Source organism: Ornithodoros turicata, chromosome 1 (genome assembly GCF_037126465.1).
Source record: "Ornithodoros turicata isolate Travis chromosome 1, ASM3712646v1, whole genome shotgun sequence".
Classification (NCBI taxonomy): Eukaryota; Metazoa; Arthropoda; class Arachnida; order Ixodida; family Argasidae; genus Ornithodoros; species Ornithodoros turicata.
In genome coordinates, this window is record NC_088201.1 from 21,166,151 (window position 1) to 21,179,590 (window position 13,440).

Below are 13,440 nucleotides of genomic sequence, written 5' to 3' on the forward strand. Positions count from 1 at the left end.
GGATAGGTATATGAAAATCTTGATGGCAAAGCCTGCATCTATTATTTGGTATGCTTCCACATGTCTATGTGTGCTTTTGCATATTTAAACAGAAATTGAATTAGATACATTGGTAACTATATGACAGCTTATGCCTTAATGGACTAGACTGCGCTTCACCTGCTCTGTGTTCTGATGTGTAATGAATAGCTTCATTAGCATTTTAAAAGCTGTTTTATGTAGTAGTAAGTTGAATGCAAGAAATCTATTAACCAGGTGCCTGGCTCAAGCGAAGGACTGGACTAAGCAAAGTAAGCAAGGCCTGGAGTTCTGTTTCAGAAACATAGCATGTTTTACTGTGGCTTCTACTGCTAGTGTAAACAAGGATCGAAGGGGTGTTCTGCTGTTGCTTTAGGCCCTGTTTTTAAGGACATTATTTAAGGACACATTATACACACCCTTTGCATTCATGCAGATGTGTATAAGGTGTATCATTTGAGAAATTCCTTCTTCGTGTCTCTCTAGTAGCATTGCACCAGATCTAGTTAGTGATGGAGATATTCTGATTGGTTACTTGACAGCAGCTTTTAAGTACTGCCAAATGGCTGTTATGAATGACTAATGGTATGGTATGCACAAACATTCCAAGATTGTGGTTGTGTCAACCATGGTGTCAACAATTACATTTTTGTTACCCTGGTGTGCTCTTTGGTGCAGCAGTTTGTTGTGTTCCAGAGGACTTCACAGTTTAAGAGGTATGCCTAATAAGCCAGCAGTCCCTGAAAGACTGAACTTTGTACAGTTTTACCATGCAACATGTAGAAGCACAGCAATATTTAATGCATTGGTGTTAATGAAGTTGATAAGTTCAGAGGATGGTTTCCAGTGGTGGTGCACTGTGAACCTGAATACACAATCTACATATTCAGTCCTGACTTAAAATTGGCATGCATTTCTGGACCTCGGTTTGTTTGTGCTATTACTTCGCTGGCACCACATGACCACTTCTGTGGCCAAGTGAGGAGACAAGTATGTGGGGTACTTTGTGTGCCCTTACCCTCTAACATCATCTCTGTGAGCCATAGCAGGAGTTCATCAGTGGTACATATCGATCACAACTGTGCTTTCGTAACTCACATGTGCAGTTGCATTGCCCGTTTGCATGATACAGTGGAGGCATTTCAAATTGATTTTTTACATTGATACATTCGAGACTGGTAGTTCGGAAATATGCTTCGAGACTTTTTCACATAGCTCCTCGTTTTCTCATAGTTATATGCTTTTTTTCAAATTTTCTTCTCAGCTAATATATACTGTACAACAGTAAATATTACCCCTTTGTGGTTTTGTTGCTTCCTTGTCCTCCTCCCCTCCTGTTGCATTTTCTAACTGCAAGGCTTACAAACGACGTGGCATATTCCCTGCGTAATACATGAATCCATTCTTTCTCGCAAAAGTCTCCAGCTGTTTTAAGAGCTCAATTGAGTGATCGTGCTACTGTTTGACATGCGTCACCACTAAGTAACTTTCATTTACATAGTCCATTTTTGGCACTTGATGCATGTGATAAGCTTTGCCAGGAAGACTACCTTGCTTGATTGATCATCCTTCTTATGATGGTTGGTGTCTTTGCAAATTTCTTGTGGTTTTCAAAAATCTTCCTAGTCATCTCTGTCAACTCATCTGTCAGTGTACTTTATTGTCCAGCCATTGTTGTTAATAGCACTTTGTTGGCTATTTCAGAGATTAAATGTCCAGAACATGCACGGTTCTTGCCTTGTTGTTTGCTTCATTCATTCATTCATTCTTTCTTTCTTTCTTTCTTTGCCATTTCCTTGTCCGTTGTGATGTGGGGCAAACATTTTGCCAGGGTTTCAAAATGTGTTAAATAGAAGGATGATATATGTGCTAGTGCCATTATGACCCTTTTTATAGGGTGTGCTTAAAAGGACTTAAAACTTATTCTCTCATTAGTTTGTGTTTGACATTTCTGGTTCAACAGCACAGGTTTGAAGTTGTATACATAGTAACAACACTGCTGCATTTATGCATTGCTCACTGGTTGTTTCTGTGTTATCGCCCTCTTAGCACGCACAGGAATCTTGAACTTGTGCAGGATATTTGCACGTTACCACGTGCAACGGTTAGCATGCCAACATAATCTACTGTAGGAGAGTATCACTCTGATTGCAAGCCTGGTAGTACAAACACTATTCAGGGTGTCCACGCTAACAATCGACAGCTTTCTCCATTGCCCTTAAATGAGGAGAAAAGCTGCTGTATAGTGTACCCTGTGGCGAGGAAAGGTTTAACTTGCAGAAGCAAAAAAAAAAACAGGTTTTAGATCAGGCTCATGGAGTGTGTAAGCAAAAGCAACATTTGCTACCTTCAGGGAAAGGCCAATACGGATTGAGTTTGTTTATATGGTATCCCCCCTTGCCTTGTACAGTTGACGGACAAACTAAGATCACGTCTTTAACCGACACATTTTCATTATCTGTGGTTTAGTAATGTCGAACTGTATACCCTTTATGTTCCTGCTGCGAGGAAATGGCAAGCACATGATTCCTACATTTACCAGCTGGTGTGGTGTAGTGGTTCGGATGATTGCCTTCCACACAGAGCCTGGAGGGTGAAGCGGATTCGAATCCCGGCACTGGCTGTGCTGTCCGAGGTTTTCCCTGGGTTTTCTGGCAGACTTTCCAGACGAACGTCTGCACAGTTCCCCCTGAAGTCTGCCCAGAACGCATACTAACCCCCAACTCCTTCCTGCTGTCATCTGTTCACGTGTGTACGCCGCTCATAGCCACAGTTGCTTCACGGCGCTAACAAGAAGTTCCAAAAATCCCTATACTAAGAGCACTTCAAAGAACATCACGTGATACCCAACGACGATATCTTTGCTTTGCTTTTGTTTCTGCTAGTTAAACCTTCCCATGGCAACAGTGAGCACTAGAGCAGCCTTTTCTCCATTGCAGAGAGTCGAAAATGACAACCAGATGTGCTTTATTTTCGGGCCGTTTCCTCGCGTCATATTGGCTTTTTTTTTTTTCTTTTTTTTTTCTTTTTTTTCTGAACACTGCGCCTGCACTCCAAAGAGAGCAGATCTTGTCATTGCACCCAATTTCTGTCTCTCATATATAAATAAAATAAAAAGTTTATTAGTCAAAATTACTGAAGACAACACCCCGGAAAGTTGACTTAGAATATATCGACATTTATTGTAATTGAAAAAAAAAAAAAATGTTTGATAAGACCTTGCTGTGCAAGCCATTTCTACAGTGTCTACCGATTACGGCACGTGTCACCCAGCTGGGGCCCGGTGCTGAACGAAACATGCCGTGCCGTTTGTTATATCGTAGCTGGCGGACTCCAGATGTCACGCGGCAGCACGTGAAACCCGTTTCGATGGGCCGGGATTTCAAATAACCGTCACCATTGGCCATCGCACGGGACTGCGTGACAAATTACAGAAAAGCGAAGCATTTACCGGGCAGTGTGGGATAACGAAAAGATTATCAGTTCGAGCGCGGTCTCGATAGGCGAATGGTTTGAACGGGAGCCTGGGTATTAGCTTGAAGCTTATCTTGATATTTTGTTTCCTGTCGGGGAGCCCTAGGCACGTCATTCTGCACGTACTGCTTTGACAACCTGCACCACCGTGGCACTACCTGTCTCACCTCGGCTTTCGAGCCATACCGCCTTATCTCCCGTCTTTTCCTGTGGCATAGCCTCCTCTATAGCGGAGGCTATGCCTGTGGTCTTGGTCTCGTAGTAGTGGTCTCTAGTGCGGTCTTGCCCCAGCAAACCATATACATCCCAGGTGCATCATGGCGATATCACAAATTGGATGTTGGGATATCCATGGGAGCTTCACAGAGAGCCCGTTTACGCAAAAAGTACATCCATGCGACTGCCAGATTCCTACTGTTTTTACATCCCAGAATCGTCGCATAGAGATCTATTTTGGATATTTGGATGTTCCGGGGATATTTTAAAATTTACGCTATTTTCGTGTTGAATAAATTTGAAATTGATGGTGATTGATTACTATAGCAAATGAATACTGCACACACTAATTAAGCAAAAAGGCATCTACTTTTGGCAGCACCCCGCACATGGGGAGGGGTGCCCAGCAACCTTTCGGCCACGATCCAAGATCAGTGCAGACCGTGCGTTTAAACGTGCTTTCGCCTTTTACCATATGAGACGCAGGCTCCCTTTTTGGCCCCTCCACCGCAGACGCGGATTTCAAGAGATACCAGAGCGAACATATACTGAAATACATATTGTTGGAGTGCGTTCATCAAGTGTAGCGTGGCGTATCACGTTTGCAACGGTGACAACCTCTTTGCAGTTAACTTGTGAGTCTGCAAACGACGTCAGGGTATACCTGCGAACGTTCCTGACACCCCATCCTGGCAAATATGTTTTTAACTCAAGCTACCGTCTATAGTGTGGGTGCTTGCTAAATAAAGTAGTAAGCTCCAAAATTTTCCCCGTTTGCTTACGTCATGCCACTAAGGGTCACGTGACCTAGATGCCTCCGAAAAATAACGCGCGCTTGCTCCTTTCTTTTTACATCTAGCAGATATCTCAGGGATATAGAAAGTAACACTTTTCGAAGTCGCATTGTGGACGTACAAGTAACGTCGCATAGACGTGGCGGACATAGCGACGTGTGCGACCTTTGTGGGACGTACCTGGGATGTTTCTGGTTTACTGGGGCAGTATCATATCGAAACTTCAAGCCACAACGACACACCGTTACCACGGTGCCTCAAAATCCCGCTTCCAGACCCCCAATTCTCATACGTCCAGACTCCGCCGTTCGCCCCTTACGACGCGCGTGGGTTAGGCCTCATATCCTCCAAATGCCCATTTCCACCGACGTCCCAAATCAACCAAAAGCTCATTTCATCCGAAAAAATGTTCGGAGGTTCTGGGCTCTCGGTTGATCTGGGCACGCGGGTGGCAGTGACCCATATCCCCCAAATGCTCTTTTCATCCGAGCGCCCAGAACCACCGAAAGCGGGATACTTGAAAGGACACGCTTCCTTCGTTTGTCAGGGAGAGGAGGAAGGCTGAGCGGTTTTTGGGTGTGTGGGAATCCAATCCTGCAACTGAGTCAGAAGTGAAGTTTGCAAAGGAAAGACTATTGATGTCGATCGCGTTCAAGAAATGATCCGATCCGAACAGAGAGATATTTTCCATGTGAGTGACCGGGCTCCAGGCACTGTGTAGGTCATCATAGTGGAAAGCAAATAGTAACAAAGCGCCCACTTTACAGGTCTCGAAGAAGGCTACAAAAAGGACCTCCTCCTTTACTTTTCTTTTATGCGTTCTGTTAATACAGTTCAGACGTCCAGAAAACACGCTATTAACCGGCTGAAATAACTCCTAGAAAAAGCTTGCAAACAGTATCTCCTCTGAAGGCGTTTGAGGTTTGTGTGCTTTCCGCAGTCCCGCTAAATGTTCCAGCCACAGAACATACCACTCCCACCATGCCCTTTTTCCGTGAATCGTGACGCGGACTTCCATGACCTTCCGAAGATGGTGCTTCTCCCGTCAGCAACGTGCATACCAATAAAATTCATTTTCGGGATACCTCTCCGTTCAGATCACTTCTTGAACGGGATCTCATTTGTACACACCGAGTGTCGTGTCATTTCTATCCAACTACGCTCAAGCTTCTTTAATACAGATCTCGTGCATCAGCTCTCATATTTATATTAGTCATATATGTTACATCTCTAAGGAGAACTATTAGTAAGCAGGGGAACAAAGGAAGCTGTGCAAATCAACGGACCGCATACCTCACGCTACAGACCATTTCGAGCACCGTATGAGCAGCAGTCAGGAACCCACGTGACCCTCTCTGGCGAGTTGAAGGAAGTACAGCTCGAAGCAGAGTTAACTGGAACGCCACTTCGACCGCTGAATCGGGAAGAAAATCGCCCTAGCGGCGCTTAGGAGAAATAAAGGGAAATAATGTTTCCACTGTCCTACTTATGGCGAATTGGGGTGGTCATTTAATTACAACACCGCCTGGCGCTCGGAAATTGCTAGGTCGGCTCCGGAGCTGGATCATGTGACAGTTGCCACCCGAACATGAGTGCCAGGGATCTGGCGGTTAGGATCAGGATCAGGCTCGCCTCATCCCTTTTGAATTAGGGCAGAGTTCGTACACTTGGATCACGCTAGGGCCATCGCGGTCGCCTGTCTTCGGGTTCCGTCGTCTGCTAAATCACGTGAACTTCGACGTGCGGTCCAATGAGAGCTCTCGCCACTGTTGCAGTGCGGATTTGACGACACCTGATATAGTTGGGCAACCCGCTGCTCGATCGTTTCGAGACCTGACGAAATCAGCAAAAGCTGGGAAATTCCGGGCGCACGGAAAGTGCCACGCGAACATGCAAGATTGCTTGACTGCTCGAGATCTGTCAAAAAAAGAAAAAAGAAAAGAAAAGTTGCCACCAAATGACCACCACTCGCCATGATGCTGCGAGGGTGTCCGCCTTGGCATGAGTTGTTGACTCGGCATTACTCTCAACGGTGGTTATCATCGCGATGTTTGTTTGGGTTTGAGACGATTATGTAAAGGTGTATGCTGGCCGATATCACGCGGATACGATGCTGTTATCTCATTGATACGCGCAAAGGTGGACAGCAACTCCAATAAATTTTCCACTAGACCCTGTGCATCTTCATTTGTTTTATCACAAATCTGAAAATGCCCCACTGAGCGAACGCGACCACTTTCGCGTGTATCAATGAGATAAAGGCATCGTATCCGTGGGATATCAGCCGGCATACACCTTCACATAGTCGCCGCAAACACAAAAAAAAACATCGCGACGATAACCACAGCTAAGGGCAATGCCGAGTCAATAGCTCACGGCAAGACTTACACCTCCACAGCAACAGTGGGACAGTCGGAACACTATTTGCCTTTATTTCTCGTAAGAGCCGCTAGGGTTGCTCCCTCCCCGAGTTTAGCTCCGCCAGTCGAAGTGGCGTTCCAGTTAACTCTGCCTCGAGCTGTACCGCTCACCCTTCCTCCTCTCCCTGTTAAACGGTGGACGCGTGTCCTTTGAAGTATCCCGCTTTCGGTGGTTCTGGGCGCTTGGATGAAAAGATCATTTGGGGGATATGGGTCACTGCCACTCGCATGCCCAGATCAACCGAAAGCCCAGAACCTCCGAATATTTTTTTGGAGGAAATGAGCTTTTGGTTGAATTGAGACGTCGGTGGAAATGGGCGTTTGGAGGATATGATCTGCTACCATGCGCGTGCAGGACCTGACTGGCCACAGACCGGTCGCGAATCCCAGGGGGAGGGAGAGGGGCGATCGCCCTGCTCCCAAAACGTCAGCTTATACATTGGATTCCCCTCCCCCACTACGCGCTTCAATAAAGAACCCCCCCCCCCCCCCCAAACCCAGGGTCTATATTCGACCATGCCACAGACCTTGCCGAGAAAGGTCCCGATGGGCGTCAGGGCACGGTATACACTTTCCCTTCCGAGAAGGAGTGTTTTGGTTCGAATCCTACCACAGGCTGTGCTGTCAGGTATTTCCTGGGTTTTCCGACAGCCTTTCTAGACGAATGTCGGCACAGTTCCCCTGAAGTCTGCCTAAGGACGCATACTAAGAAGGGACTGGAACCGGGACGGAACCGAAAACCGCTTGGAACCCAAATTTCTTCCAGAACCGTAACCGCAATCCACCACCGGCAATTAACCGGAACCGGAAAATGCGATTGCGGTTACCGGTTCATATGAATTGGTCCAAGCGCGAACAACTTTGGATGCAGTATTTGTATTGCTCTACAGCTCTGATTTGTGGTGTTGCGCGTGCTTTATCTTTCTTTCCGCCGCGTTGACCTTGATGCTGGTGACAGCCGACTTATCACAAAGAAAACAAAAGAACCGTCTTATCACAAAGAAGCCAAGACAAATGAAGGGGACACTTTCTCGGGTTACCCAAGCAGCAAAATGCACTGAAAGTCGAGTGCAATAGGGGTGGACGGCTAGATGAAAGGCCTTGAACAGATTCATGAAACTACAGAACATTGATAAGACACATACCGTCCACCCCTAATGCACTCGACTTCCAGTACATTGTGCTGCTTGGGTACATCCCATTTCGCCTAATCCGGGTTATCGGATTAAAGAGGCGGGAGGGATGACTGGCGTTAGGCGAAATGGGACTGCTGCGCAATCTCATTAGGCGAAACGGGACTGTCGACAAGTGGACGTTACATGGCCCGCGCCGATAGTGACGTCTGCAAGAAATGAATGCGCTCGTCCGACGACAACCTTACGTCGTCCGAAACAAGGACCCTTTACATTTGCATACGAAGGTGTGTGCGATGCCACAAATAATAAAATGAATCGATTATTGTCGAGTAAAACGTTTTCGTTGATTCATGAAAGATGGATGGATGGATGAATGTTTAACGTAAAGAATAGATAAGTTTCCATACAGACTGGACACGGGAACGGACCTGCTTTGCAAAATCACTAGCAGGGACACAGGTTTTTCGTGCGGCTCAGGGAATTCGACTTGGAATGAGAAAAATAAGAAGCAGATTTTTTGATTTTTGCTCGCTTCAAAATAAAGAAAAGAAAGAAAGAAAGGGGACAAACCCCACTCGTGAATAGAGTGGAGGGAACACGAAGGCATGGCGCAGGGTACGCCGTGACCACAGGTGGGCGTTTGTCCTCACTAGCCTCGCCCTCACCTAAATTTTCTGGGAGAAAAATTTTTTGAAAAATTTTCCTCACCTCACCTCAAATAAATTTGAGACTTTTCCTCACCTCACCTAAATTTTTTAAAGCTATTTGTGTATTCGATGTGAACGATGCGCGTTGGCTTTGGGTGACTGCCAATATGTAAATGCATATACCTCAAGCGTGAGTGCATACAGAGTGCGGCACGAAACGTGTTTATTTGACCATTATAAGAAAACGGCTTAACGGAAAAATATGGGCTAAACAACTTTCTTCTGGACATTTAGTTTGTCACCAAATACAAATAGTTTCATTAATTTGCCATTGAAATACATTTTCGAAATTGAACTCATGAAATTGCTTAGTCAATGTAACGTTCTTCTTTTTTTTCTTCTTCTTGGTGGAGGATTTGGCCTAGTCAATCACAGAAAACGCTTCGTGGAACGATTGTTATACCCCTGTCACACGGGCATTTCGATCCTTCTCGAATCCGATCTGCATCGCACTTCCCGAGCACGCTCGAGTTTTGATGCTGCTACACTGCCACTTTCAGTTATGACAGTTCACCGGGGTCGAGGATGCAAATGGCGGCCGTCGAGCCGTCTTGAAATTCTCAATCCTGTTATGGGAACTGTCTTGAGTCAAGCAGGATCAAAATTCGATCCTGCTTGGAAGCGGCCGTGTAGCACCATCCGATCTGCATTGGGTTCAAGCAGGTTCGGTCGAGCAGGATCGAAAATGCCCGTGTGACAGGGGTATTATACCCGTAAAAGTTGCGCGGAAATTGAGGTTCAGTTGCGGGTATGCGAATGACGCGCAAAGTCGGCCGTCAGATCAGCGGCGAGAGAGGAGGGCAGTCCCCGCCCAGATGAGAGACAGAAGCTGCGGAAAGAAGGAAAGATATCCCGTGTACGCGCGAGAAAAGTTTTCATAAAGTGCGCGTTCATAAATTTTTCCTCGCCTCACCACAAAAATTTTCCCATAGTTTTTCTCACCTCGCCTCAAAATGTTTTTGAAATCTTTCCTCACCTCACCTCAAAAATGTTTAAAAAGATTTTCCTCACCTCAAAAACTTTTTGAAAATTTTCCTCACCTCACCTCAAATTTTTTAAAGATTTTCCTCACCTCACCTCAAACATGACCAGAAAAATTGGCCCTCACCTCACCTCACCTCAAATATCGTGAGGTGAGGAAACCCTCACCCTCGCACGCCCTCGTGAGGGTGCCCACCTCTGGCCGTGACCAACCAGATGGTCGTGAGTCGTGACGTGGTCCCTGTGCACGTGATCTGTGACAGACCTCATTGGTTTAGCACACAGATACGAAATATAACAGGTAAACTGACAGAAGGCAGCACGCTTGAATAGAACTAGCAAAGGGATAAGTCTGTAACTCAAACATCGCCATGCCAGTACTGGACAGCTGTTTCGGCCTTCTTGGGCCTCGTCAGCAGTACGCAGGCAGGCAACGTTTGAGTGGATGGCGTCAGAAGGTCACGTATCACGTGATTCCTCCCGTCAGGGTGAGATAACTCACTCAGAGTGAGTTATCTAACCATGACGACATACATACGACATGTATGAGAAATCTAGTAACATTATTCTGTTCATCTCGTCTTCCTCTTTATGGTGAAACCACCCGTGTCAAAATCTGCCCGGTGGTTACCGAGAAAAAGCATAAAATATGTTCCATAGGAAATACATTGGGACGGATAGCTGGCATGCCCTCCTAAGGGATTGCGAGATAATCCGCTAAAACGCATTAGGCGAAATGGGAATAGGCGAAGTGGGCGGACACGCTTTTTCGTCTAGACGCATATTTCGTGCGCGCTTCTCTGCGAAAATCAAGGAGGCGGGGCTAAAGCGTAATTTTTTAAATAATTTTTTTCGGCTATTTCTGTTGCGATACTGTGCATAGTTTTTGTTGGGTCTGCGGTTATCCGTGGAGGACATCATATTTCTGTAAGAAAAAAAAAGAAAAAAAAGTGAGGTTGGCTTGGCAATTTTCAAAGTTCAATTGAAAAAATAAATTTCCCGCAATTAAAAATTGTCCAAAGCCTTCCTCAATGACGGCAAAAGTTTCCAGAAGGTAAATGCCGAAAGTCCAACAATCCTCCGGCGAGTACGTCGCCAGTTATAATTTTTTATCACCTTAGGTGAAACACCTTGTATGTACTACACCATAGCACGAGGATGACAGCCTACGATCTTTAGTTATTGATTTTTTACTTTTTTTCATTTCACCGTGGCTATGGCAGTATTATTTACTACTGAGAGCGTCCGCTTATGAATGCGACATTGGATGAAGGTTACGCCCTTGCTGGACTCAGAGAGAGTGAAGACCACGGTCGTGAAGACTGAAGACATGTTCCTCATAAAAAAAAAAAAAAAATCTTGCAAGATGTGCGCATCCCAACGGCGTAAAATTAATTGTGTAGTGTGTACGCGTCACATCGAAGCAGCACATGGGCAGCTCTGTAAGAGCCCTTCATTACCGGAAACAGTAACGGAAACGAAATTGAAAGGCTGGTATCAGAAACGGATAACAGAAACGGAAATACAGCAGTAACGAAAATGGAAACGGTAACGAAAATACGTCCGTTACCCTTCCCTGGTTTAAAGTTGCCGCTTGAGCTAATCTGCAAAACTACTCTTGAATTTCCCAAAATTAACTATGCTAAAATAGAGAATATCAAAAGCTTCGATGCGACATAGTAGCTTCATTGCCCTTTCGCCCAAGGACATGTAACGTGTTAACTCCAGTATCTCATCTACTGAACAAGGGCAGACTGGCTCTGGACGGAATGTTCCCGATGGGCCACCCCGGCACAGTACAGCCCCGTAAAGAAGTCTTGTGAGTCGCCACAACGTGTCACAACCCGTTTCCTTCTGGTAAGGGCAAACGTAGTTTTCGGCGTTTCACCTTAGAGCTCCCTCGATCTCTGCGCCTTTTTTTTTTTTTTTTAATTTTCTATGTCTGCGAAGATGAACCGTTTCGAGTTTGCATGTATACCGTACTCTTGAGAACAAGAGCCGTCCTTCGAGCGTTTCCGTTATCCTGGAACAGCATTGCTGTTGAAATGTCTTTACGCGAATATTGATCAGTTGTTGTTGACTAGCAAAACTGATTAATTTTACTCCAGATATCAAAAACGTTCCTACACGATAGCCTTCCGGATACATAATACATATGAAGACCAGATCCTATTTGCTTGTCTATACGTACTGTGGCCTCATAACAGCCACTATGATACCATAATGAATGATTCTATGAACGCTTTCGCTTCGGGGCGACCACGTGCTATCATACCAAATGTTGTGCGTGCATGCGCGGTTGCCTCTTTGCAATGGATTCTAGCTTCCTGCCGGAAATTGCGCCGTGTTCCGCTTGGTAGTGTTTCAGGACCAGTGGTTTTTGATGCAGCGTTTTCCTGCATAGGTTCTTGCACTCAGTGTAGGCACAGCAAGAACGTTGCCTAACGTGGAGCAGAGTGCGATCGCAGGCACTGCCGTCGATAACGCTGGGTGCACAACATGCTCAACATCCCAGCCATATTTAAGGTTGCAACTGCAACTCCGAGCGGATGATTCTAACGAAACCAAGCTGTCGATGCTTTTCCGGATGTAATGTGAAACGCGACATATTTGCGGAGCGCATTATTCCTGCATGATGCGGTGCAGTATTGCATATCGTTCGAAGGTGCTTTGTGAGGAATATGTCGACATGTTCGCGGCTCTGGATACAGATTTTTCCAGTGGATCTGGATACGGTGAGTCGCCTGGCTTTCGTTGATTACCAAGGAGAAAAATTCGACAGCCGTAGTTTTTGCAGACCCACTTGGCTCGTAACACCAACCAAGTTCGTCGTCATAATGCACAACCTTTGCCGTGCAACGCATATGTTCAAAAAATGGTTTATAGTTTCACTACGACAGGGGTGCCGGTAGTCATACCGGTAGAGTGACCCCTTCCACAGTGGCTGAATATTCGCAGGAAAAAGCATCATTTCTGTATTTTGTGTTCTATATCACGTTCACTATACACATGCAGATGAGTTGTCGCTGCGAAGGGGAAATAGAAGAGCAGGGTGCCCAATTAGAGTTGTTCCGCTTCACTGAAAGTAGAACACATGTTCGACTTGTTCATATTCGTTAGCAGCGGAGTTGGGGTGTATCACGGTAGTGGTTGTGACATGTTGTTGAGCATCGCGGCTTTCACTACATAATGCAAAAATGCGAAAAGTTTAGGCATGATGTGCGAATATTCGAATACCGAAGCAAATAGCGGTTTATTCCACTCGGTTTCCGAATCGAGCATGGAATTCTATATTCGGACTTGGAATCGAATCGATGTTTCTTCCAAACTGATATTCGAATAGTTTCGAAGCTGCACACGTAAACGGGGCATAAAACAACACGAGCTCTACTTCATATTCTGACCGGTATGAATATATATCGCGTATACACGCTGTTTACTTGTTTATATCCGTACATGTGCTGCATGTGTACCCGGTCCACGCGGTTATACAACTATTCGTTAATTCGTACTCGATTCAGTTTTATAGTTTTATAAACATTCGCTTCGTATTTGCCATGCCTATGATTCGCTATACGTCTCTATATTCGCTTCGGTTTTAAAATAACTATTCACACAGGCCTAGAAAAGTTCCGTAGGGGGCATATGTCAAGTAAAATACGCGGAGAGGTTGGCTGCGGTTATGAGGACCTGG

The 13,440-nt window shown here is 45.6% G+C and overlaps 1 protein-coding gene across 1 annotated transcript in view; it reads left to right on the forward strand.

Moving 5' to 3' along the window:
* Positions 1-12,400: 12,400 nt before the first annotated feature.
* LOC135377611 (protein PALS2-like) overlaps positions 12,401-13,440 on the forward strand; it is a 40,857-nt gene continuing 39,817 nt past the window's right edge. The window contains exon 1 of the mRNA XM_064610148.1: positions 12,401-12,481. Coding sequence (XP_064466218.1) covers positions 12,436-12,481 — 46 coding nt within the window. The 5' untranslated portion in view covers positions 12,401-12,435. The remainder of the gene's footprint in view (positions 12,482-13,440) is intronic.